The sequence below is a fragment of the Schistocerca americana genome, chromosome 6 (assembly GCF_021461395.2).
Source record: "Schistocerca americana isolate TAMUIC-IGC-003095 chromosome 6, iqSchAmer2.1, whole genome shotgun sequence".
In the NCBI taxonomy this organism is placed as follows: domain Eukaryota; kingdom Metazoa; phylum Arthropoda; class Insecta; order Orthoptera; family Acrididae; genus Schistocerca; species Schistocerca americana.
Genome location: NC_060124.1, coordinates 524,198,582 through 524,225,189, shown reverse-complemented (window position 1 = coordinate 524,225,189; position 26,608 = coordinate 524,198,582). Strand labels below are relative to the sequence as shown.

The 26,608-nt window shown below is 45.8% G+C and overlaps 1 protein-coding gene across 1 annotated transcript; it reads left to right on the top strand.

Moving 5' to 3' along the window:
- LOC124620262 (vegetative cell wall protein gp1-like) lies at positions 1-26,608 on the top strand. The gene is made up of 3 exons (XM_047146929.1): positions 1-106; positions 22,604-23,019; positions 26,525-26,608. The coding sequence occupies exons 1-3, from the start codon at positions 1-3 to the stop codon at positions 26,606-26,608; spliced, it is 606 nt and encodes a 201-aa protein (XP_047002885.1).

Here is a 26,608-nt window from a genome sequence, read left to right as displayed (position 1 = left end):
ATGGCCCCAACACCGCAAGCAGTGACGGATTTTCTTGTAAATGTCAATGTTCAACCAATTATTGAGGATGGATATGCTGGTATCGAGCAAGATGCTGGCATTTCGAGTAATTAACGAAACAAATTTGTATTTGTGGGTGTTTGTGTTTGATTGTATATCGACATGATCTAGTGAATTTCGCCGGCCGGTGAGGCCGAGCGGTTCTAGGTGCTTCAGTCTGAAACCGCACGACCGCTACGGTCGAATCCTGCATCGGGCATGGATGTGTGTGACGTCCTTAGGTTAGTTAGGTTTAACTAGTTCTAAGTTCTAGGGGACTGATGACCTCAGATGTTAAGTCCCATAGTGCTCAGAGCCATTTAGTGAATTCCCTTGTGTTACTGATACTAGTATACAAGTTGAAGAAAAAATGCCACAGTTGGAGTTCGGCGTGTGCTTCCTCATCCAGATTCAAGACATAATCGTTCTGCACTAGTAGGTAACTGAGTAGACAGCAGGGACATCGAACTAACATCCATCATGGAACAATGTTCCAGATCATCATCAAATTCCTTTTTCATTTTGGAGATATCTTTTCCCTAGTTATCATCGTTTATAAGCAAGACATCATTTTATCACATGACACTAGCCTATCACAAGACAATGGATTCCGCTACACGCATGTGTCTACTAACCGCACACCGCACGAACCATGTCTGTTCTTGTCAAGTTCATGCAGGATGGCTTCCTGATGGAGTACACATACTATGAATATATCGATATGCTTTTTGTGGTGGTGTATCTGCTGCTGCCGCCTGTGCATATGATGCACAGTACCCTCAAAGGCGCTATCCTGATAAGAACGTGTTTCGCTGCCTGAAGCAGCGTCTTTGGGAATCTGATTGTCGAAGGACTAGATGTCCTCCATAAATAAAAGACCCGCTTCCTGAAACCGTTAACCATCATATTGGAAGGCAGTTCCAGATATATCAAAAACGTGCTGTTGGAATGTTGCACTGGGGAGAAATGTATTGATATCATTATGAGTTATCAGCGGCCAGAAGATCGCGGCCGTACGGTTCTAGGCGCTACAGTCTGGAGCCGAGCGGCCGCTACGGTCGCAGGTTCGAATCCTGCCTCGGGCATGGACGTGTGTGATGTCCTTAGGTTAGTTAGGTTTAATTAGTTGTAAGTTCTAGGCGACTGATGACCTCAGAAGTTAAGTCGCATAGTACTCAGAGACCGCATTCGACGAGTACCGTTTTGTGAAGGGCTTTTGCACCAAGCGAACGATAGTGAATATTATATAAATAACGTCATATGGCATGAGGATCTAGCTTCATTCGTGAAGCTATTTTCAACCTCCACTACAGCCATTACTGGTCAGAACACAATACATGTGTCGCCCATGAACGTATCTTTGAGACACGCTTTTGGCATAAACCTGCGGTCTAGAATCGTGCGAGCAGTGCTTTTGGGTCATTACTTATTTCCATACAACTTGAATGCGCCCCTATATAGTATGTTTCTTTGCAATACTTACGTCCGCAGCTCGTGGTCGTAAGGTAGCGTTCTCGCTTCCCACGCCCGGGTTCCCGGGTTCGATTCCCAGCGGGGTCAGGGATTTTCTCTGCCTCGTGATGACTGGGTGTTGTGTGATGACCTTAGGTTAGTTAGGTTTAAGTAGTTCTAAGTTCTAGGGGACTGATGACCATAGATGTTAAGTCCCATAGTGCTCAGAGCCATTTGAACCATTTTTTTGCAATACTTAGCCTGACACATCATAAAACGTTCCACTTGGTGGTTGGCGACACTATGATTTCAGCATCATAGTGTACTGCAACACTTTGGAATGAGTGTGTGTAACTATTTCAGTGAAGTGCTACCAGGGAAATGGTTTGGTCGTGGGGGTCCAATGTTCTGGCCTCCAAGTTTCCCAGACCTTTATGCACTAGATTTTTATTTGTGGGGATACTTACAGGAGCAAGTTTATAGGAATACATTCATGGATGTACACGACCTAATAGCGCCTGTGCATGCCGCTTCGGCAATGGTGGATGTTGGTGTGTTGCGAAGGGTAAGTATAATCCAACGAATGGCGAAGTGTTAGCAAATGCAGGGTGGTCGCCTTGAAGGTGTCTTCTAAAGTGAACGGTGCTCGTACATGCCCGTACTGGACGTCAAACATACAAAATGCACTGATTGTGCGTGGCATAATGTACAGCCTGATGTAGACTGCCTGTTCTGCTTTTGTACCTAATTGGATGCAGACGATGTTACCGTATTTACTGTTGTTTCCACTGGATCTATTGGTGTAATCGACGAAACAACGTGAAGTGGACGTTTATGTCTGTAAGGAGTTCATGTTAAGGCTTTATGTTTAAATAAAGATAACAGCCACAGAAAGAAATACACAAGATACTGCTTTGTGGAGGTGTAAAATGGATACAGTGGATAAAGTTTAATGCTTTAACTAAAAGAAAGTTTGGTTCAAATACGACACGAACATCGGCGAGTCTGTACGGCGTTGCCTCGTCTCACTGAGCTAATTCACGCACAGTGCAGAGTTTATGCTACCTGTTCTTAGCCACACTGCACATAGTTACGATATTGTCAGAGCCTCCTTTCTGAAATCGAATTTCTATTGAGCCTATTGGTGCAGCTAGGTTTTGCTAGATACGCTTTGGTCTTGAACTGGAATGACGAATCCCATAAAAACCACCAAGTGCGGCAATTTTTCTTCACCTTAATAATTTACAGCTGCTTAGAATGTTCATGTGATAGGGGACTGCAGATGAAGATGATGACGAATTAACCAAACTGCAACAGCAACAGCCATAATCATCTTGGGGATGAAGCTCTTTTCTTCCGTGTTTGCTTTAAATATGTATAATGCTTTAATAATACACACACACACACACACACACACACACACACACACACACACACATACACAGACACACACACGCACAAAGGAAAAAAATAATCACAAACACCTCTGAAAGTTTCAGAACAACCGCCAGGAACACCTTCAACTGTTCCACTGTCAGCCATCTTGTTTTTACACCTTCAATTGTTCCACTGCCCGCCAAGTTTGTTTTTACAGCTGGTAAAGCAGTGAAAAACAGTTACAGTGACAGTGACAGTGACAACTCAACAAACAGTGTTTGACAGTGATGAAGATGATTAAAAGGAAAATGTAGTGAAACGTTATGTAAATAGACACACACATAGAATTAAATAATTTCAGACACAGAAATAACAAGTTTTCAAATCGTATTTTGGTTTAAACAATTTGTCTACTTTAAGGTATACGTTTAAATGGCTCTGAGCACTATTGGACTTAGCTTCTGAGGTCATAAGTCCCCTAGAACTTAAAACTACTTAAACCTAACTAACCTAAGGACAGCACACACATCCATGCCCGAGGGCCGGCTGGAGTGGCCGAGCGGTTCTAGGCGCAACAGTCTGGAGCCCCCCGACCGCTACTGTCGCAGGTTCGAATCCTGCCTTGGGCATGGATGTATGTGATGTCCTTAGCTTAGTTAGGTTTAAGTAGTTCTAAGTCCTAGGGGACTGATGACCTCAGAAGTTAAGTCCCATAGTGCTCAGAGCCATTTGAACCATGCCCGAGGCAGGATTCGAACCTGCGACCGTAGCGGTAAAAAGGTATGAATTAGTAATTTATGTGTTTTTTCAAATACCTGTAATTACGATTAAAAAACTAATAGCTACATGTATACAAACAGCAAAGAACACTCTTTATCTTTAACAGATGGAAAATAAAAGCCCACTGAAAATGCTGCAATTGCAGTGAAACATGTTTGAGTAAAAAAACAAAAAATGTGTTTTGCTAAATCGGATCATATCCAAAAACATACATGCAACAGCCATGTTTAAGTACGTGCAGTTGTAGGGTGGGTAGGGGAGGGAGTGTAATGAATGACAAAATAAAAATCATGGCCCATGTGGTGTGAGCTGTGTGCGTACGTGTGGGGGAGGAAGGTATTCGAAGGACACTTATTCATGGTTTTGTTGAGTATCTCGAAAACCCGCGACTTCCAGAGAAAATATTTCCTGTACAATATTAAACTACATTAAATTTCCTACAAAAAAATCTACATATATCAAAAAAGTATTGTATCACATCGGTTCCGAGAGTTACAGATCCTGTACTGATTCAGTCCGGAACCGCGTGACTGCTACGGTCGCAGGTTCGAATCCTGCCTCTGGTATGGGTGTGTGTGATGTCCTTAGGTCAGTTCGGTTTAAGTAATACTAGGTTCTAGGGGACTGATGATTTCAGATGTTAAGTCCCACAGTGTTCAGAGCCATTTTTGAACCTGTACTGAAAATTGGAATAGAGCTTAATATAAACATCATTTCCGCCCTTTTTATTCCTCACTAAAACAACACATTGCATGTTGTACTAACATACAGCGAGACCTTCAGGGGTGGTGGTTCAGGTTGCTGTACACACAGGTACCTCTGATACCTACTAGCACGTCCTCTTGCGTTGATGCCTGCCTGTATTCGTCGTGGCATACTATCCACAAGTTCATCAAGACACTGTTGGTCCAGATTGTCCCACTCCTCAACGGCGATTCGGCGTGGATTCCCCAGAGTTATCGGTGGGTCACATCGTCCATAAACAGCCCTTTTCAATCTATCCCAGGCACGTTCGATGGGGTCCATGTCTGAAGAACATGCTGGCTACTCTAGTCGAGCGATGATGTTATCCTGAAGGAAGTCATTCACAAGATGTGCTCGATGAGGGCGCGAAATGTCCATGAAGACGAATGCCTCTCCAATATGCTGACGATATGGTTGCACTATCGGTTGTAGGATGGCATTCACGTATCGTACAGCCATTACGGCGCCTTCCATGACCACCAGCGGCGTACGTCGGCCCCACATAATGCCACCCCAAAACAGCAGGGAACCTCCAACTTGCTGCACTCGCTGGACAGTGTGTCTAAGGTCTTCACCCTTACTAGGTTGCCTCCAAGCACGTCTCCGACGATTGTCTGGTTGAAGGCATATGCGACACTCATCGGTGAAGAGAATGTGATGCCAGTCCTGAGCTGTCCATTTGATATGTTGCTGGGCCATCTGCACTTCGCTGCATGGTGTCGTGGCTGCAAAGATGGACCTCGCCATGCACGTCGGGAGTGAAGTTGTGCATCATGCAGCCTATTGCGCACAGTTTGAGGCGTAACACGACGCCCTGTGGCTGCACGGAAAGCATTATTGAACATGATGGCGTTGCTGTCAGGGTTCCTCCGAGCCTAAATCCGTAGGTTGTGGTCATCCAATGCAGTAGTAGCCGTTGGGCAGCCAGCGCAAGGCATGTCATAGACAGTTCCCGTCTCTGTATCTCCTCCATGTCTGAAAAACATGGCTTTGTTTCACATCGAGACTCCTGGACACTTCCCTTTTTGAGAGCCCTTCCTGGCACGAAGTAACAATGCGGACGCGATCGAACCGCGGTACTGACCGCCTAGTCATGGTTGAACTACAGACAACACGAGAAGTGTACCTCCTTCCTGGTGCAATGACTGGAAGTGATCGGCTGTCGGACCCCCTCCGTCTAATAAGCGCTGCTCATGCATGGTTGTTTACATCTTTGGGCCGGTTTAGTAACATCTCTGAACAGTCAAAGGGACTGCGTCTGACATACAGTATCCACAGGCAACGTCTATTTTCTGGGAACTGGGGCGATGCAAAACGTTTTCGACGTGTGTATTTATTATTTTCTCTAGGACTAATTAGTATCCATTGTATGAGATGGAAAAATCGCAGATTACTAAATGTTTTAACAGTATGAAATAAATGTATTTTGTTAACGACGAAGGTTCAGAATAAATATTAAATGTTCGTATAATACCTAATTGCTCTATGACGGTGTTAAGGAATAAAATGTGTTCTGTGTGTGTAATACGCTGGAATGGGGTTTGGAGGTAAGAAACGTGAGGGTAGGTAGGTCGCTGGATTGTGGTCATACGCTGTCCTCCTTCATAGGTCTGCAAAATGAAAATTGAACACGCAATTCCCAACTCTCTTTGCCGTACCACGTCACAAAAAGCAACCAAAGGGTGTTTCACGAAGTTATATAGACTTTTCCGCAGCTGGTCTTACGAATCATTTGCGACGCCGGGTGCAGACATGCCTGGAGGTATTTATTTTCCACGTGGAATACACATGTGAATTAGTAAGAAAACTTACGCGAGAAACCCATATGGACGGAATCGAAGTAAACCTCTGCACACTGTTCTACATTGCTTGAGAGAATAGTCATAGAGTATGGTAGCTGTAGCGTTCTTCTCTGAAAGGGAATTTTCCCAACCATGAGCCCTGCTTGCCTTTCAAGCTTCAGACAGACTATATTGCCACAACAGTTGCTGTCTATTTCTATTACGTGAGCAGACAAAACAACTTCACTTAGGTCGTGCTTATATAGTGGAGTTATTTTCGGTTTATTGAGTATACTTTTGCAGTTTTTAAATGAGTCATTATGTAAGAAAGCTCAACAGGTGGAGCTATCCACTGCTTACCACACCAAATAGCATGTCACAACTATAACATGCTGTCAATATGTACTCGGCAATGTCGATATTTCAACAAAAGGCAAGCAATTAATTACAGCTGATCACTGTTCCACATTCAAGCATGATTAGTCCTATTCCATCGTATAGATTTACACTTCGCTTGCAACATACACTTTGGATGTGTGATAATGGTTCAACTCAGTGCAGCCCACGCTGCAAGTGTTCGAAATGGTTCAAATGGCTCTGAGCACAATGGGACTTAACATCTATGGCCATCATTCCCCTAGAACTTAGAACTACTTAAACCTAACTAACCTAAGGACAGCACACATCACCCAGTCATCACGAGGCAGAGAAAATCCCTGACCTCCCGCTGCAAGTGTCAGCGATCCCGAATGGAAGAGACTCATGGAGTCTACCAGTAACACAGTTAATGGCGAGAGAAGTGCAGGAACTTTCTGGTCACTGATTCGTTCACCACTAAGGAATTACGACATGACTACACGAATTCACAGTATGCTACCAATGGCAGGAAACAGCAAGACGCAGCATTTACCAATCACCATCAATACATAGGTCGCTGATAACAACATGTTTACAAATCAAGTACATCTCAGCCATTGTTTCCACGGAGTTTTTTTTACATGATCCTACTTCACATAAAAGCTCACTTAAGAACTGCAAATAAGTACTCTCATGATAAACTAAAAATATCTCCACTGTGTAAACACAATCTCATTGAAATTGTTTTGTCTGCTCACATAAGACAACAACACAGGAAATTTCCGGGAGGTAAACTGAAGAGCGAGCTGTGGTCATATTGGAGGAAGTCGCCATCCAAGGCAGATCGCAGAAACTGCGCTGACTAACAATCCCCTGTAACCGTGTAGAAGAGAGTGGAAAGATCTGCGTTTAATCTGTCCATATGGTTTTCTTGCGTTTTTATTATTAGATGGTCGTATCTGTATTCAAAAGATTGTTAAAACGCTTTGTGGAAGAAAGCCACTCCCACCACTCCCCTCTTCCTGCATACACCCTCCCCCTCCCCACGGAATGTCTACCATAGACAGTGATTCACAACGCCAGTTGCGGTAAGGTCGGTACAACATTACAGTGCAATTCCTAAATGTGACGTAATGTGATTAACTCTTCTTTTTGCATGCCTATGAAGGAGGAAAGCGTTTGAATACAATCTGGCGCCCTACCTAACATTAAACTTCTACTCTCCATCCGTGCCTTTCCACTTTGTAACAACTCAAGCCCCCCCCCCCCCCCCCCCCCCACATGAACCATGGACCTTGCCGTTGGTGGGGGCTTGCGTGCCTCAACGATATAGATAGCCGTACCGTAGGTGCAACCACAACGGAGGGGTATCTGTTGAGAGGCCAGACAAACGTGTGGTTCCTGCAGAGGGGCAGCAGCCTTTTCAGTAGTTGCAGGGGCAACAGTCTGGATGATTGGCTGACTTTGCCTTGTAACACTAACCAAAACGGCCTTGCTGTGCTGGTACTGCGAACGGCTGAAAGCAAGGGGAAACTACAGCCGTAATTTTTCCCGAGGGCATGCAGCTTTACTGTATGATTCAATGATGATGGCGTCCTTTTGGGTAAAATATTCCGGAGCTAAAATAGTCCCCCATTCGGATCTCCGGGCGGGGACTACTCAAGAGGACGTCGTTATCAGGAGAAAGAAAACTGGCGTTCTACGGATCGGAGCGTGGAATGTCAGATCCCTTAATCGGGCAGGTAGGTTAGAAAATTTAAAGAGGGAAATGGATAGGTTAAAGTTAGATATAGTGGGAATTAGTGAAGTTCGGTGGCAGGAGGAACAATACTTTTGGTCAGGTGAATACAGAGTTATAAATACAAAATCAAATAGGGGTAATGCAGGAGTGCAGGAGTAGGTTTAATAATGAATAAAAAATAGGAGTACGGGTAAGCTACTGCAAACAGCATAGTGAACGCATTATTGTGACCAAGATAGACACGAAGCCCACGCCTACTACAGTAGTACAAGTTTATATGCCAACTAGCTCTGCAGATGATGAAGAAATTGATGAAATGTATGATGAGATAAAAGAAATTATTCAGGTAGTGAAGGGAGACGAAAATTTAATAGTCATGGATGACTGGAATTCGACAGTAGGAAAAGGAAGAGAAGGAAACGTTGTAGGTGAATATGGATTGGGGCTAAGAAATGCAAGAGGAAGCCACCTGGTAGAATTTTGCACAGAGCATAACTTAATCATAGCTGACACTTGGTTCAAGAATCACGAAAGAAGGTTGTATACATGGAAGAACCCTGAGGATACTAGAAGGTTTCAGATAGATTATATAATGGTAAGACAGAGATTTAGGAACCAGATTTTAAATTGTAAGACATTTCCAGGGGCAGATGTGGACAATCTATTGGTTATGAACTGTAAATTAAAACTGAAGAAACTGCAAAAAGGTGGGAATTTAAGGAGATGAGACCTGGATAAACTGAAAGAACCAGAGCTTGTACAGAGTTTCAGGGAGAGCATAAGGGAACAATTGACAGGAAAGGGGGAAAGAAATACAGTAGAAGAAGAAAGGGTAGGTTTGAGGAATGAAATAGTGAAGGCAGCAGAGGATCAAGTAGGTAAAAAGACGAGGGCTAGTAGAAATCCTTGGGTAACAGAAGAGATACTGAATTTAATTGATGAAAGGAGAAAATACAAAAATGCAGTAAGTGAAGCAGGCAAAAAGGAATACAAACGTCTCAAAAATGAGATCGACAGGATGTGCAAAATGGTTAAGCAGGGATGGTTAGAGGACAAATGTAAGGATGTAGAGGGTTATCTCACGAGGGTTAGGATAGATACTGCCTACAGAAAAATTAAAGAGACCTTTGGAGAAAAGAGAGCTACTTGTATGAATATCAAGAGCTCAGATGGAAACCCAGTTCTGAGCAAAGAAGGGAAAGCAGAAAGGTGGAAGGAGTATATGGAGGGTCTACACAGGGACGATGTTCTTGAGGACAATATTATGGAAATGGAAGAGGAGTTAGATGAAGATGAAATGGGAGATATGATACTGCGCGAAGAGTTTGACAGAGCACTGAAAGACCTAAGTCGAAACAAGGCCCCGGAAGTGGACAACATTCCATTAGAACTACTGACAGCCTTGGGAAAGCCAGTCCCGACAAAACTCTACCATCTGGTGAGCAAGATGTATGAGACAGGAGAAATGCCCTCAGACGTCAAAAAGAATATAATAATTCAAATCCCAAAGAAAGCAGGTGTTGACAGATGTGAAAATTACCGAACTATCAGTTTAATAAGTCCCAGCTGCAAAATTCTAACGGGAATTCTTTGCAGACGAATGGAAAAACTGGTAGAAGCCGACCTCGGGGAAGATGAGTTTGGATTCCATAGAAATGTTGGAACACGTCAGGCAATACTGATCCTACGACTTAGCTTAGAAGAAAGATTAAGGAAAGGCAAACCTACATTTCTAGCATTTGTAGATTTAGAGAAAGCTTTTGACAATGTTGACTGGAATACTCTCTTTCAAATTCTGAAGGCGGCAGGCGTAAAATGCAGGGAGTGAAAGGCTATTTACAATTTGTACAGAAACCAGATGGCAGTTATAAGAGTCGAGGGACTTGAAAGGGAAGGAGTGGTTGGGAAGGGAGTGAGACAGGGTTGTAGCCTCTCCCCGATGCTATTCAATCTGTATATTAAGCAAGCAGTAAAGGAAACAAAAGAAAAGTTCGGAGTAGGTATTAAAATCCATGGAGAAGAAATAAAAACTTTGAGGTTCCCCGATGACATTGTAATTGTGTCAGAGATAGCAAAGGACCTGGAAGAGCGGCTGAACGGAATGGACAGTGTCTTGAAAGGAGGGTATAAGATGAACATCAACAGAAGCAAAACAAGGATAATTGAATGTGGTTGAATTAATTCGGCTGATGCGGAAGGAATTAGATTAGGAAATGAGACACATAAGGTAGTAAAGGAGGTTTGCTATATGGGGAGCAAAATAAGTGATGATGGTCGAAGTAGAGAGGATATAAAATGTAGACTGGCATTGGCAAGGAATGCGTTTCTAAAGAAGAGAAATTTGTTAACATCGAGTATAGATTTAAGTGTCAGGAAGTCGTTTCTGAATGTATTTGTATGGAGTGTAGCCATGTATGGAAGTGAAACATGGACGGTAAATAGTTTAGACAAGAAGAGAATAGAAGCTTTCGGAATGTGTTGCTACAGAAGAATGCTGAAGATTAGATGGGTAGATCACGTAACTAATAAGGAGGCATTGAATAGAATTGGAGAGAAGAGGAGTTTGTGGCACAACTTGACCAGAAGAAGGGATCGTTTGGTAGGACATTTTCTGAGGCATCAAGGGATCACCAATTTAGTACTGGAGGGCAGCGTGGAAGGCAAAAATAGGTGAGGGAGACCAAGAGATGAATACACTAAGCAGTTTCAGAAGGATGTAGGCTGCAGTAGGTACTGGGAGATGAAGAAGCTTGCACGGGATAGAGTAGCATGGAGAGCTGCATCAAACCCGCCTCAGGACTGAAGACCACAACAACAACAACAGCTCAAGAACATGTCCCTCAATGCTGTTCTACTGCATTTAGATGTGCTGTACACACACTACATTTGTTCCTAACCTACTTCATTTAAGAACAATCATCAATTCTATATCATTAAAACAGTACTTTTAGTAATCTGCGATTCCTTCATCTCCTGGAACACAGAACTTTTTCTCTGAGGGAATAAAGTGAATAGGACCTTTTAGGAGACCTAATGCAGCTTAATTCTGTCCAGGGAAATATTTTCGGTAGATGCCGTGGATTTTGAGATATTCATGTTAAACCGAAAAAGTGAGCTTTAAATGCCACCAACTCCACCAGCCAGGATGTTTAGTATGTTGTTTAATACACTCCCCACTACCTCTGCACAAAAAAATGGTCTCCGACTACACGATTCCCCTCGTCCTCCCCCCCTCTCCCCCTCCCTCCTAGCGCGTTGACATTTTTTGGCCTTCGTCAGTTGGGCTATTGGAGTATAACCTGACGCCAATTGTCAGTTGCCGATTAACGAGACTACGTTTCTGATGAGGCTGAACTTAGTGCAGCTTCTTATTCCGGAGTTTGCGTCTAGTGGAGATGGCCTCCACGGAGTGCCACTTATTTTCGTTTTAAGGCGGTTCGTGGAAGTGTGTGTCCACGTGCCTTCCAAAATCTCTAGGTGGAATGCATCGCCATATAACAAGAGTGAATGCAGTAACATGCTCGTATAAAGAATGAATGAATATAGAGGCTTGGGGTAAGTTTCATCTCCGGATCGAAACTGAAGGTTTACTTTGGCTCCAGTTGGCAGCTGCTGCCGGTGCATGCGGTTACCACCGAGGGCTCCTTGGTGCTTCGAGCACACTCGTTAGCTTACCCAGAGTCCGTCGAGTGAGATAACCTCCAGGGAATGCGATTTATTTTTATTCTCTGTCCACGTGCCCCCTCTTCCAACAACTCTGGGAGAAAATCAGAGTTGTGGTCTATTGTTCTTCCCACGTACTATTCGCAAATTGAAAAGAAGATAGTGGTAACACAGTTGTCCACCATCAAACATCGGCAAGTGTCTTGCGAAGTTTAGTTATACAGGGTGAAAAGTATTTAAACCGAGAAACTCTGGGACGTTGAAGGGGACATCAAAACAAATATTTTTCCCTAATGTTATTTTTTCCTATGAGGAGTATTTAAACCGTTAGAGGAAGATTTCTCTGGCGGCAAATTAATTCAACCAACAAATACTTTTCCATTTTTTTATGACCAAGAGACAACACAACAACGCAACCTAATTTCAGTCACAGTAGAAATGCCTCCATTGACACGGCAATTGTAATAGTGCCTGCCATTTAATGGCCTAGGTAGCAGATACGGCCCAATTAAACAGTCCCCAACAACACCGACCCACACGAAGAACCCCACTGGATGAGCGCTAGTAACTGTGGCATGTGGGTTATCCTCACTCCAAACATGCCAGTTGTGCATGTTGAAGACTTCATCACGCCCGAACGTTGATTCATCGGTAAACAACACAGAGGATGGAATTGTAGGATGCATTTCACACTGCTCCAGGTACCACTGAGAAAACTGTGCTCTGGGTGGATAATCAACAGGTTCCAGGTTGTGGACACGCTGTAAGTGAAATGGACGTTACAATAGCTATCGAAGGACTGTTCTTACAGTCGTCTGATTCGTCTCCATGTTACGTACAATTGCACGAGTGCTGAATGAAGCATCACGCTCCACATGCTGCAAGACAGCTTCCTCAAATTGCAGCGCTCTTAAAGTGCGACGGCGTCCCTGTCTAGGTAATCTGCTAAATGACCCGGTCTCACGCAGACGTTGATACACAACAGCAAAGGTCGTATGATGCGGGATACGGCGCTTAGGATATTGTTGTTGATAAGCCCGCTGTGCAGCTCGTCCGTTGTGGTGCGCTACGTAGTATGCACCAACCATATCAGTGAACTCACTCCAGGTGTATCGCTCCATTAGTAAACAGAGACAATGCACTACTACACTGGTGGACAGCAGTTGCCTAATCCCCATAGGAGAAAATGACATTAGGGAAAAATATTTGTTTTGATGTTCCCTACAGCCTCCCAGAGTTTGTCGGTTTAAATACTTTTCTTCCTATAGGGTGGAAAGAAGATGGGGACTTGGAGGGGAATTTTAACCTACGTATCGAAAATAAACGTTTACGTTGATGTCTATTTTTTGGAGCTATTCGTGTGTTTGCAGGTGATTTTCCCCTTGGTGCGCCCAGTGGAGGGAACATTGAACATTTATGAAAGGGAAATGAAAATTTTGAACCTAAACGTAACTACAAGAGGTACCCCAAGATTGTATGTGAGCGCTTGTAAAAGGTATACTCTTGTACAATCGAACGTTTCTTTTCGAACAAAAACTTTCAGTCGTATGCATATGTTAAATATTGCCCCAAATTTCTATCTATTTTTATTTACAAAAGTTTTATTTTTGTGAAATGGAATCAGTCTTTTTGAAACACACTACATTTCATAAGCATTAGGGTGGTTTAATTTAGACAAAAACCAGATTTCAGAATATCTTTCGCGTATCTGTGCATTAATAATTGGTGAGGGTAGCAATTACGAATATTTAGTTGTTGATATATTATGGACTCGAGCACATATACCTGATGAACGAAGAAGCGTTTGTGTTCAATATTGTGTCGACGACGAGGTAATTGATTCGAAAATATGCGTCGAGAGAAATATGTTTGAACGAAAAAGTACGTGCTAGTCCATAGTGCTTCAACCAGCGAGTCCTGTCGTGATCAGCGTCTGTGGACAACTGAACTATATCTCTGCAAGTCGTCCAGTATTAACTGAGAGCTCATCATAAGGCTATTCACAAAACGAGAATAAGTTATAAGCACCATGCCGCTGGGAGTCTAATAAAAAGAAACACGCGCGCATTTAAATGTTACACCACACGCCGTCAGCACTTCGCCTCCCTCCCCACCTCCATTTCAGCAGTGCCGCGGAAAAATACCCAGTGTGGCGCGCGGGTGCAGAGCATTCTGGCGGCGCCTGGTGGAAGCTCGTTGAGAGCCTAGCGTTGTCGGCTGCTCTTCTAATATTTAATCAGCGGCTCTGGGCACCCCTCTAGTTGAGATATAGGGCGCCCTACCGCAGGCTCGCCATGAAAAATAGATAAACTACCCTCTCTCGCTGCGGCCGGCTGCCAGCCGGGCCCCAAACGGGCAAAATAAGAATTGAAAAACAGCAGCAAGTCCTCTTTCTGTGAGGTACCATTGTTTCCTCTTCACTGCTTCCACTGCAACGTTACTCATTGTCGCCTTCAAGGTGGTTCTAAGTGCTACAGTTATTTGCTTCTAAGATTTACACATAAACAATGGCGTCTACATGGGGGATTGAAAGGGGCGGGGGTGGTAGATGATCCAGGAGCTTCCTCTCCCCCAAAAAAAGAGAAAAAATAATAAAAGCTTTTACATTTGTATGTATGTCAATATCCAATTTGTTTAGACAATTTATGGAAAATTATGTAGGAGGAAAACTGTTTAAAGATGGCTCAGAATTCAAGAAAATTACAAGTTATTTTAACACAGGACACTTTTCACTTGCTCGCTTAATATCTAGACCACAAGGACGAGTCTGCAGACAGACTGGCTGCAGAGAAACTTCGAGCCAGGAATAGGCATCCATCCACAGGCGACTATACACACTGTCAACAGCAAAACGGACAAGGTTCTTGAGTCCGCAGGTAGCTCGAATTTATTCAACAAATAATGATCGTAAGAATATTTGCACTAACACTTTTACAATCACAATTTGCACTTTGCATTTGATGACGAGACTGCAGGTTTAAGTTCTTAGCAGAGATAAATAAAAGTCCACAGGCAGAGGCGACAAAAAGCACAGGAAGTCCAGTAAGGCATAACAGAAGCGGGAAGACTCTCCACTAAGGAAAAAAGTAACTGAAACGTAAGTTTCCTGAATGCAGGTGGAAATGACAGCAGGATTCAGATATACTATTGTTTACATGATGGCATCCACATAGCGTGGAGATGTGTTCACAATCTATGTGCTCACAATGGGAAGGCCTCGGACATGACCAACCAATTTGGCTAAAATTTTATAGGTAGCTTGTGTACAATATAAAATGAAAGAAAAAGTTCAAATGTGTGTGAATACCTAAGGGACCAAAGTGCTGAGGCCATCAGTCCTAGACTTACACACTATTTAAACTACACTACTGGCCATTAAAATTGCTACACCAAGAAGAAATGCAGATGATACACGGGTATTCATTGGACAAATATATTATACTAGAACTGACATGTGATTACATTTTCACGCAATTTGGGTGCATAGATCCTGAGAAATCAGTACCCCGAACAACCACCTGTGGCCGTAATAACGGTCTTGATACGCCTGGGCATTGAGTCAAATAGAGCTTGGATGGCGTGTACAGGTACAGCTGCCAATGAAGCTTCAACTCGATACCACAGTTCACCAAGAGTAGTGACTGGCGTATTGTGCCGAGCCAGTTGCTCGGCCACCATTGACCAGACGTTTTCAATTGGTAAGAGATCTGGAGAATGTGCTGGCCAGGGCAGCAGTCGAACATTTTCTGTATCCAGAAAGGCCCGTACATGCGGTCGTGCATTATCCTACTGAAGTGTAGGGTTTTGCAGGGATCGAATGAAGGGTAGAGCCACGTGTCGTAACACATCTGAAATGTAACGTCCACTTTTCAAAGTGCCGTCAATGCGGACAAGAGGTGACCGAGACGTGTAGCCAATGGCACCCCATACCATCACGCCGGGTGATACGCCAGTATGGCGATGAAGAATACACGCTTCCAACGTGCGTTCACCGCGATGTCGCCAAACACGGATTCGACCATCATGATGCTGTAAACAGAACCTGGATTCATCCGAAAAAATTACGTTTTGCCATTCGTGCACACAGATTCGTCGTTGAGTAGACCATCGCAGGCGCTCCTGTCTGTGATGCAGCGTCAAGGATAACCGCAGCCATGGTCTCCGACCTGATAGTCCATGCTGCTGCAAACGTCGTCGAACTGTTCGTGCAGATGGTTGTTATCTTGCAAACGTCCCCATCTGTTGACTCAGGGATCGAGACGTGGCTGCACGATCCGTTACTGCCATGCGGATAAAATGCCTGTCATCTCGACTGCTAGTGATACGAGGCCGTTGGGATCCAGCACGGCGTTCCGTATTACCCTCCTGAATCCACCGATTCCATATTCTGCTAACAGTCACTGGATCTCGACCAACGCGAGCAGCAATTTTGCGATACGATAAACCGAAGTCGCGATAGGCTACAATTCGACCTTTATCAAATTCGGAAACGTGATGGTACGAATTTCTCCTCCTTACACGAGGCATCACGACAACGTTTCACTAGGCAACGCCGGTCAACTGCTGTTTGTGTATGAGAAATCGGTTGGAAACTTTCCTCATGTCAGCACGTTCTAGGTGTCGCCATCGGCGCCAACCTTGTGTGAATGCCCTGGAAAGCTAATCATTTGCATTTCACAGCATCTTCTTCCTGTCGGTTAATTTTCGCGTCTGTAGCACGTCATCTTCGTGGTGTAACGATTTTAACGGCCAGTAGTGTAACTTACGCTAAGAACAGCAGACACACCCATGCCCGAGGCAGGACTCGAACCTGCGGCGGGAGGGGCCGCGCAATCTGTGACATGGCGCCTCAGACCCACAGGCACTCCGCGCGGCTAAATGAAAGACTGTAGGATATTTTGGCTCAACAACTCTCCGTTTTTTTTTATAATTACCAATAAATTTCGCGACTCGTATTCGGCTCAAAACTGATAAAATAGATAGAGAACTGAAAACTGAGCTTTTTTCTTTATCATGTATGGGGTCTATAAACCCACAATTTCCCAGAAATCGAGAAAAGAATCTGTTACGTCTGTCGGTTACATACCTGGAAGGTGTTCACTGTCCGACGAAAGCACTGCTGGAGTAACGACCAAGGCAGTCTACATTCAACTGTGGAGCGAAGAGAACGTCTTGTATGCACCCATCTGCAGAGTCGCAAGTGCACTTCTTCACCATAGCTAGTGCTCGAGACCATTGACACTGAGTCAGTAAGGAGTACTCTAACAGGAAAGCCACCACCAAGGTTAGCTTCCAACCCAACCAAGTATGACGATGAGCGTTCAAAATCGAACGCTTTATCCATGACAGAGTTCACCTAGAAGCACAGAACATCGTTGGTATCCACCTCTCCATCACAAATAGCATCTATGTCAAGATGGTCAGTGATGTGAGCAGATGTGCGAACACTGTAAAGTTTAAATATTATGATGGCATGCTGCGAAAGAGAGCTTCACTGCAAGTTTAAACGCAGCCAAAACCTCTCAGACAAACAGAAGCTAAACCATGTCAAAGTTAGCGAAAGGAGGGCTATGCGTGAAGCGTTCAGTGAATTCGAAAGTAAAATTCTATGTACCGACTTGACAGAAAATCCTAGGAAGTTCTGGTCTTAAGTTAAATCAGTAAGTGGCTCGAAACAGCATATCCAGACACTCCGGGATTATGATGGCATTGAAACAGAGGATGACACGCATAAAGCTGAAATACTAAGCACCTTTTTCCAAAGCTGTTTCACAGAGGAAGACCGCACTGCAGTTCCTTCTCTAAATCCTCGCACAAACGAAAAAATGGCTGACGTCGAAATAAGTGTCCAAGGAATAGAAAAGCAACTGAAATTACTCAACAGAGGAAAGTCCACTGGATCTGACGGGATACCAGTTCGATTCTACACAGAGTACGCGAAAGAACTTGCCCCCTGTTATATCCTAGCCAGTAATGCCACCCGAGCCCGCTGTCAAAAGGTTGGCAGCATCAAAGTCCGGACGCCGTCCGCATAAGCAGCGCCAGCGAGACAGCAAATCGCCGCAAGTCTGCGCGCGCCACCGCTGGCTTCTGGGTTCTTAAGCGCTGGAGTCGCGAGCGCTAGGACAGTTCTGTATTCGCCGCTCAGTTGTATACTCGCCACCGAATTGTGTACTTGCTAGTCAGTTGTGTGTTCATCGCAGCAGAGTTGTTGTTTGTCGTCAGCCGACGCTGACCTAGCCGCTCCGACTCGAACTAGACAGATCTCTGTAGACACGGAGTTCACTACTGTGTTTCTGTATCTTCGTTAATAAAGATAAGTACCGACTTTTATTTAATCAGAGTGTTTGGGTTTTCATCTTTCTGTTCACTGTTCCCGCGGACCGGTCGGCCCGCTATTAAAAGTGTGGCGGTGACTTCGTAAGCCGTTTCTACAGCGAATTGCTTGTCGCTACGAACGCCGCCACAAAACTGGCGACGAGGACTTCCGAACTCGTGTGCAGGGCTGGTTCAACTTGTTTCTGGTTATACTAATTATAGCGATAAAATTTTGGGGGCTGGTTTAATTGTGTTCACTATGTCTGCCGACTTACAACAGTTGATCTTGTTACAGAGTCAGCAAATACAAAGTCTGGTGGAAGCAATCGCCAAACAAGCGGCTAATCCTCCAACACAAAAGGAACAAGCACAGGCAGCACCACCTTTACGTGCTTTTGATGCATCACGAGAAGAATGGCGAGAATATTTCGCGCAGTTGCAGTCTACAAAATTACAGGTACTGAGCGGCAGCTTTATTTAATTTCCACTGCAGGCGTGGAAGTCTATCGACTACTTTGTAAGTTGTTCCCGGAATCCAAGCCAGAAGCTTTAGACTATGACGTTGTTGTTAACAAGCTTGCTGAGTATTTCGAGTCGCGAGTTCATGTGGCAGCAGCCAGATTCAAGTTCTGCAGATTAAAGAAACTGCCACATCAATCTAATAAACAGTGGTTAACAGATTTACGGAGCCTCACCCGTCAGTGCCGATTTAATTGTGTGTGTGGAGCTTCCTACAGTGATGTCATGTTGCGAGACGCTATTACTCAAAACATTGCAGATTCTCGTATTCGTGCTGCTATCTTAAAGTTGCCTGACCCGTCATTAGAGACTGTGATGAACATCATTGAAGCCCAAGATACTTTTGACTATGCTGAGTGTGAGTTAGATCAGCCATGTATTTCTCAAATTGCCTGTGCTATGCAAGTTATGTCACGCCCGCGGCCCCACCGGCAGAGTCAGACTGTAAACACTAGCCGGCCGCGTCATGTTAAACACATTCGTCAGCCGCGTGTGCAAAATGATAGAGTTAAGTCTTGCCCTAAGTGTGTTCTTGCTCATCCTCGTGAACGTTGCCCGTTAAGAAACGCGGTTTGTCACTTTTGTCAAAGGAAAGGACACATCCAGACTGTTTGTTTGCGTAAACGCAAGAACAATTCTAGTGCTGCCCAGCCCATGGATATTCATGTTCTTCAAAGCCAGCCCGCCCAGAAGGTCGCGTTTCAAGATTCTTCCACGGTTCGTGTGGGTAATAAACTTGTTCGCAATAAGCCACCCACCCAGCCCTCTGCTATGCGACCCAAGCGTAATTCAAACGCTGTACAAAGTCCTGTACAGACTGCAAGTGAAGCGGGAGTTGTTGTTCCACCCGCCCAACCCACGAGTTGTCGTAAGCAGCGAACACGCGCTAAACGCGCTGATTTTGTGTCTTCCGCCTCCACTGCACCGATCCAGAGACAATGTAATAAACTATTTGTGAATCTACGCATCCAGGATAAGACCTTCAATTTTCAATTAGACACTGGTGCGTCTGTGACTCTCATAAATAGTGCTACGTATGCGGCTATCGGCCGCCCTAAACTTTCAGCAGCAAAACATTCTTTGGCTACTTATAGTGGAGAACAAATTCCTGTGTTAGGTGTATGTAGCGTGCCAGCCACATTCCGTGGCAATACAAAAACAGTTTCATTCACAGTGCTCCGCGCTACAGACAGTGTAAACATTTTCGGATTAGACTGTTTTGACTTGTTTGGCCTGTCTATCCAAGACAATGTGTTGCAAATTAATTCTGTTGTTGTTCCTCAAGACAGCATAACCGATTTGTGTAAACGATACAGTGACATATTTAAAGACGAACTAGGTTGTGCTGCGAACTTTGCCGCTCATATTACGTTAAAAGATAATGCTCAGCCTCGATTTTGTCGTGCTCGTCCAGTGCCTCACGCCCTCCGGGCACCTGTAGAAGATGAACTTCGTCGTTGGCAAAACAACGGTGTTATTCAACCCGTTTCAGCGAGCCAGTGGGCTTCTCCCTTAGTTATTATAAAGAAACCGTCTGGCAAGTTACGTTTGTGTGCTGATTTTAAGTCGACAGTTAATCCTCAGACTGTCATTGATTCTTTTCCTTTGCCTAGACCGGACGAGCTGATGGATAAGTTAGGGGAAGCTCGTTTCTTTTCCAAAATTGATCTCCGTGAAGCATATTTGCAATTGCCCCTCGACGAGCAATCACAACAGTATTTTGTCATAAACACGTCGTTGGGGTTGTTCCGTTTTCCGCGTTTGCCTTTTGGTTGTGCGTCAGCTCCAGCTGTTTTTCAGCGTTTTTTGTCACAACTTCTGGCTAATGTGCCATCGTGTTGCAACTATTTAGACGATATTGTTGTGTCCGGTCGGACGCCTGCTGAACATTTCCGTAATTTGGAGTGTTTGTTTAAAGTGTTGTCTCAGGCAGGCCTACGTTGCAACATCGATAAATGTTCATTTTTCCTTACGGTGATTGAGTATCTGGGACATGTTATTAATGCTCAAGGCATTCATCCCTCCCAGTCACATTTAGCAGCTATTCGTGATTTGCCCGCCCCTCGCAATCTGCATGAATTGCAAGCAGTTCTTGGCAAATTGACGTATTATATTAGGTTTATACCTAATGCATCACAGATTGCTGCACCGTTGCATCGTCTCCGCCGTAAGAATGTTCCGTTTGTGTGGTCAGCTGATTGCCAATCAGCCTTTCAGCAGCTTAAAGAGGCTTTATTGAATGATCGTTGTCTGGTCCATTACGACCCTAACAAGCCTCTGGTGTTAGCTTGTGATGCCTCTTCTTTCGGCCTCGGTGCCGTGTTGTCTCACCGAGTCGGTAACACCGAACGTCCTATTGCGTTCGCATCTAAATTGCTAAACAAAGCTCAGTGTAATTATAGCCAATTGGACAAGGAAGCGTTGGCTATTGTGTTCGGTGTCACAAAATTCCATCACTACCTCTATGGTAGACCATTCTCTTTAGTAACAGATCACAAGCCCCTGATGTCACTGTTTCATCCGTCTAAACCAGTTCCTCAGCGGACAGCTCAGAGACTACAACGTTGGGCTCTTTTGTTATCACAATACCAGTATGAGATACTGTATCGCCCTACAGCTCAGCATGCAAACGCTGACGCGCTTTCTAGATTGCCGATTGCTGCGGATGATGTCTTCGATTCCTCTGACGACTCATGCCATCAGATTGACGCCGATGAGCATCAATCCCTCCGGGATTTTCCGATTGATTATCGTCAGGTGGCACGTGAGACAGCTACGGATCCTCATCTGAGTTTACTATTACGTTTTGTTCAACGTGGTTGGCCGTCCAAGGCAAAGGACATATCGGATCCTGTGGTTCGTCGCTATTATCCGCAACGTAATCTGTTGTCTGTTTCGCACGGAGTTTTGCTGTTACGCACCGAGAATGACCAGCTTCGTGTAGTGGTTCCCCAAGTGCTCCAATCCAAGGTCCTGGACTTGTTGCATCAAGGTCATTGGGGAGTGGTCCGCACCAAGCAGCTTGCCCGCCGTCATTGTACATGGATCGGCATTGATAAGCAGATTACGCAGATGGCTACAGATTGTTCGACGTGTGCCGCCTCAACGCTATTTTGAGTGGGCACGCCCTGCCGGTCCCTGGCAGCGAGTACATATTGATTTCGCTGGTCCGTATTGGCATTCTCGTTGGCTCATCGTGATAGATGCATTTAGTAATTTTCCGTTTGTTGTGCCCATGCAGTCTACAACGTCTGCACAAACTATACAGGCGTTGACTTCAATTTTTTGTATTGAGGGTCTTCCAGAAGTTTTAGTGTCTGACAATGGTCCACAATTTACCTCTGCTGAATTTGAAAGTTTTTGTTCTGCCAATGGCATTCGCCATGTTCTTACTCCGCCGTTCCACCCTCAATCGAATGGTGCAGCGGAACGTTTTGTACGCACATTCAAGGATCATATGGACCGCCTTCGTGCTACGCACTCTCGTCGGCAGGCCCTCATCACGTTCCTGTCGTCGTACCGGACCACGCCACGCGACGGCCCTTCGCCTGCGGAGCTTCTCCACGGCCGTCGTCATCGCACCCTACTACGGTTGTTGCACCCCCCGGATCGACCCGCCGCTTCTGAGCATCGCACGCGTTTTCAGCGCAACGACGCCGTTTTTTTTTCAGAGTTTATCACGGTCGCCGTCGTTGGGAACGTGGTACCGTGATAAGTGTCCAGGGTCGCGGTTTTTATACTGTTGAAGGTGCTACTGGGGTGCACAGGAGGCATCAGAACCAGTTGCGCCGCGCTGGCCGCCCGGATTCTGCCGCTCGTTCTTTGTCCACAGATTTGGTCCGCGGCGGGTTCCAGCCGCGCCTTCCGACTTCGCTGCCGCCCCCAAGGCAGCAGCAGCAGCCGTCGCCGCTACCACGCCGACAGCCCGTCCCGTTGATGCCTCCCGCGCAGCTTCATCCGGGAGCGCCCCAGGTGGTCGCTGCGGCGCCTGCGGTCCCTCTTCAGTCGCCACCGCCTTCGGAGCTGATGGACGTCGACCCCTCAGCCGGGCCGCCTTCCCAAGCGGTGGCTGTGCAGCCTGTCCTGCAGCCGCTTTCCTTGGGCACCCCCAAGGAGTCTGACACCGCAGCGCCTTGTCCGGCGCCCACTCAGCAGCCGTCGACGCAGCGTCAGCAGACGCTGCCTCTCTTCGTGGGTCCCGACGCCCCGTCGCGTCCAGTACCAGAAGCTGCGCCCGTGGTCACAGGCGTGCACCCTGACCTCGGTTTTCAGTCGGTGTTTCCCGAGGCCCCGCGCAGCCCATGCTGGGGTGCGGACCGGGGACTGCCACCGACAACAGTCTCCGCCCCGGTCTCGTCCGCTACGCCTGCGGCCAGACCCCTCCCCCGCCGTCGACGCTCGCCACGTCATTATTCAACGACGGTGCGGCGATTTGGGGGGGAGGAGTGTTATATCCTAGCCAGTAATGCCACCCGAGCCCGCTGCCAAAAGGTTGGCAGCATCAAAGTCCGGACGCCGTCCGCATAAGCAGCGCCAGTGAGACAGGAAATCGCCGCAAGTCTGCGCGCGCCACCGCTGGCTTCTGGGTTCTTAAGCGCTGGAGTCGCGAGCGCTAGGACAGTTCTGTATTCGCCGCTCAGTTGTATACTCGCCACCGAATTGTGTACTTGCTAGCCAGTTGTGTGTTCATCGCAGCAGAGTTGTTGTTTGTCGTCAGCCGACGCTGACCTAGCCGCTCCGACTCGAACTAGACAGATCTCTGTAGACACGGAGTTCACTACTGTGTTTCTGTATCTTCGTTAATAAAGATAAGTACCGACTTTTATTTAATCAGAGTGTTTGGGTTTTCATCTTTCTGTTCACTGTTCCAGCGGACCGGTCGGCCCGCTATTAAAAGTGTGGCGGTGACTTCGTAAGCCGTTTCTACAGCGAATTGCTTGTCGCTACGAACGCCGCCACAAAACCCCCATCCTAACAACTGTGTACCGCAAGTCTCTAGAGGAACGGAAGGTTCCAAATGACTGGAAAAGAGCACAGGTAGTCCCAGTCTTCAAGAAGGGTCGTCGAGCAGATGCGCAAAACTATAGACCTATATCTCTGACGTCGATCTGTTGTTGAATTTTAGAACATATTTTTTGCTCGTGTATCATGTCGTTTCTGGAAACCCAGAATCTACTCTGTAGGAATCAACATGGATTCCGGAAACAGCGATCGTGTGAGACCCAACTCGCTTTATTTGTTCATGAGACCCAGAAAATATTAGATACAGGCTCCCAGGTAGATGCCATTTTCCTTGACTTCCGGAAGGCGTTCGATACAGTTCCGCACTGTCGCCTGATAAACGAAGTAAGAGCCTACCGAATATCAGACCAGCAGTGTGGCTGGATTGAAGAGTTTTTAGCAAACAGAACACAGCATGATGTTCTCAATGGAGAGACAGCTACAGACGTTAGAGTAACCTCTGGCGTGCCACAGGGGAGTGTTATGGGACCATTGCTTTTCACAATATATATATATAAATGACCTAGTAGATAGTGTCGGAAGTTCCATGCGGTTTTTCGCGGATGATGCTGTAGCATACAGAGAAGTTGCAGCATTAGAAAATTGCAGCGAAATGCAGGAAGATCTGCAGCGGATAGGCACTTGGTGCAGGGAATGGCAACTGACCCTTAACACAGACAAGTGTAATGTATTGCGAATACATAGAAACAAGTATCCTTTATTGTATGATTATATGATAGTGGAACAAACACTGGTAGCAGTTACCTCTGTAAAATATCTGGGAGTATGCGTGCGGAACGATTTGAAGGGGAATGATCATATAAAATTAAATGTTGGTAAGGCGGGTGCCAGGTTGAGATTCATTGGGAGAGTCCTTAGAAAATGTAGTCCATGAACAAGGGAGGTGCCTTACAAAACACTCGTTCGACCTATACTTGAGTATTGCCCATCAGTGTGGGATCCGTACCAGGTCGGGTTGACGGAGGAGATAGAGAAGATCCAAAGAAGAGCGGCGCGTTTCGTCACAGGGTTATTTGGTAAGCGTGATAGCGTTACGGAAATGTTTAGCAATCTCAAGTGGCAGACTCTGCAAGAGAGGCGTTCTGCATCGCGGTGTAGCTTGCTGTCCAGGTTTCGAGAGGGTGCATTTCTGGATGAGGTATCGAATATATTGCTTCCCCCTACTTATACCTCCCGAGATCACGAATGTAAAATTAGAGAGATTCGAGCGCGCACGGAGGCTTTCCGGCAGTCGCTCTTCCCGCGAACCATATGCGACTGGAACAGGAAAGGGACGTAATGACAGTGACACGTAAAGTGCCCTCCGCCACACACCGTTGGGTGGCTTGCGGAGTATAAATGTAGACGTAGATGTAGATCTGGTCTGTTACTGTTGACCTCATGGGTCTAGGATTATGTGCTCTATGAATTGTTGAACTCCCATTCGAAGTGCCGCCAGACGTAGTCGCTGCGGCTTTCCGCCCCCATAGGAAGGCCACTAGCCAAGTGGCGGAAAAATGAAACACCTTTGAGATGCATTCGTTCCTCAACAGTGTGCGACAAGTAAAAACTAATTTAACAAAGCATGTGCCATCCTACCCTGACATAGGTGGATATCTGGTCACTGTGATTTATGATAGATAGCCACGTATTTGTTCCAATTGCAGCCAGGAAGATCACGTACATTTGGCGTCTGTTCAACGTCAGTTTAAACAAATCCCTTTATGTCAGCTGGCTCTAACCACTATGATTACAGCCCTCCCCCTCAGTCACCATGGGGGTGACATGGTTGACCACAGATGGAGGCCACTTGGACGAGACTGCACGACCAAGGGAAGTTTAGAGTTGACCGACACTATGACAGAGTCGTCACAGGTCGCCCATTGATTCGAAGGGAGATTTGGACGAGAGAATGGAATTCAATGCTAGGATTATACTGACTTCTGCTTTTCCCCCTGAGGGGGATGCGGCATATGAATCACACACTCATTCAGACACAGAAACCTATGTCTGCAAACAGAGGTCACTGCGATGCCCTACACCCTCAGGTGATTGCCTCCACTGGTGGACGACTGGATAACCGACACAAGGAACACCACCTGTTGGACTCCATGACAGTCATTTCTGAACCCTCGGATGAGCAGAATAGGGAACAGCACCTGTCACTAATATATGGGACAAAATTACTGTGAACTCACCTTTTATCACCCAACACGTAGGAAGATACCTAATCACAGCCACAGATAACTCGTGGACGCAGGGTAGACTAAGTTGAAGAAAATTCTACATCCCCCATGGTGGATGAGGAGTATCTCATCACACGCTTCGGCCGTTCCTGAGTAGCTGTAGACGATAGCGTGGACGTAGCCTGCAGATCACAGGCCACAGAATTTACAGCCATGCTGACAGAGGCCCCATGGCGGAGGTTGACCCCAGACCAGCAGAATTCAACGTCGTCTTTCTCCAAGAGGTCTATATCGACTATTTCCAGGGTTTGTTTGGCTATGTGGCTCATATGTCCCACGTCTTTCCAACCAACGACAGTGTCGCATTCTCCTCAGGGAGAGCCTCGAGACCGACGACGTATGATATCTGCCCAACGCTAGAGAAATGGCCGTAACAGTGCTAGGCGTCAAGTTTCGGAACGAAGCGACGTCGTGAACGATCCCTCTTCTTCGGGGAAGGAGTAGCACCACTCCTTCAGGGCCGATATGACGGCTTGGTGTTAAGGGGCGAATTCAATTGCTTCCAGGTGTCCAAGGGTCAGCCATTGCGCCATTCACCATGTCCTGAACTTGGAGCGCTCATCAGCGATCCAGTTGGTACATACATGTGA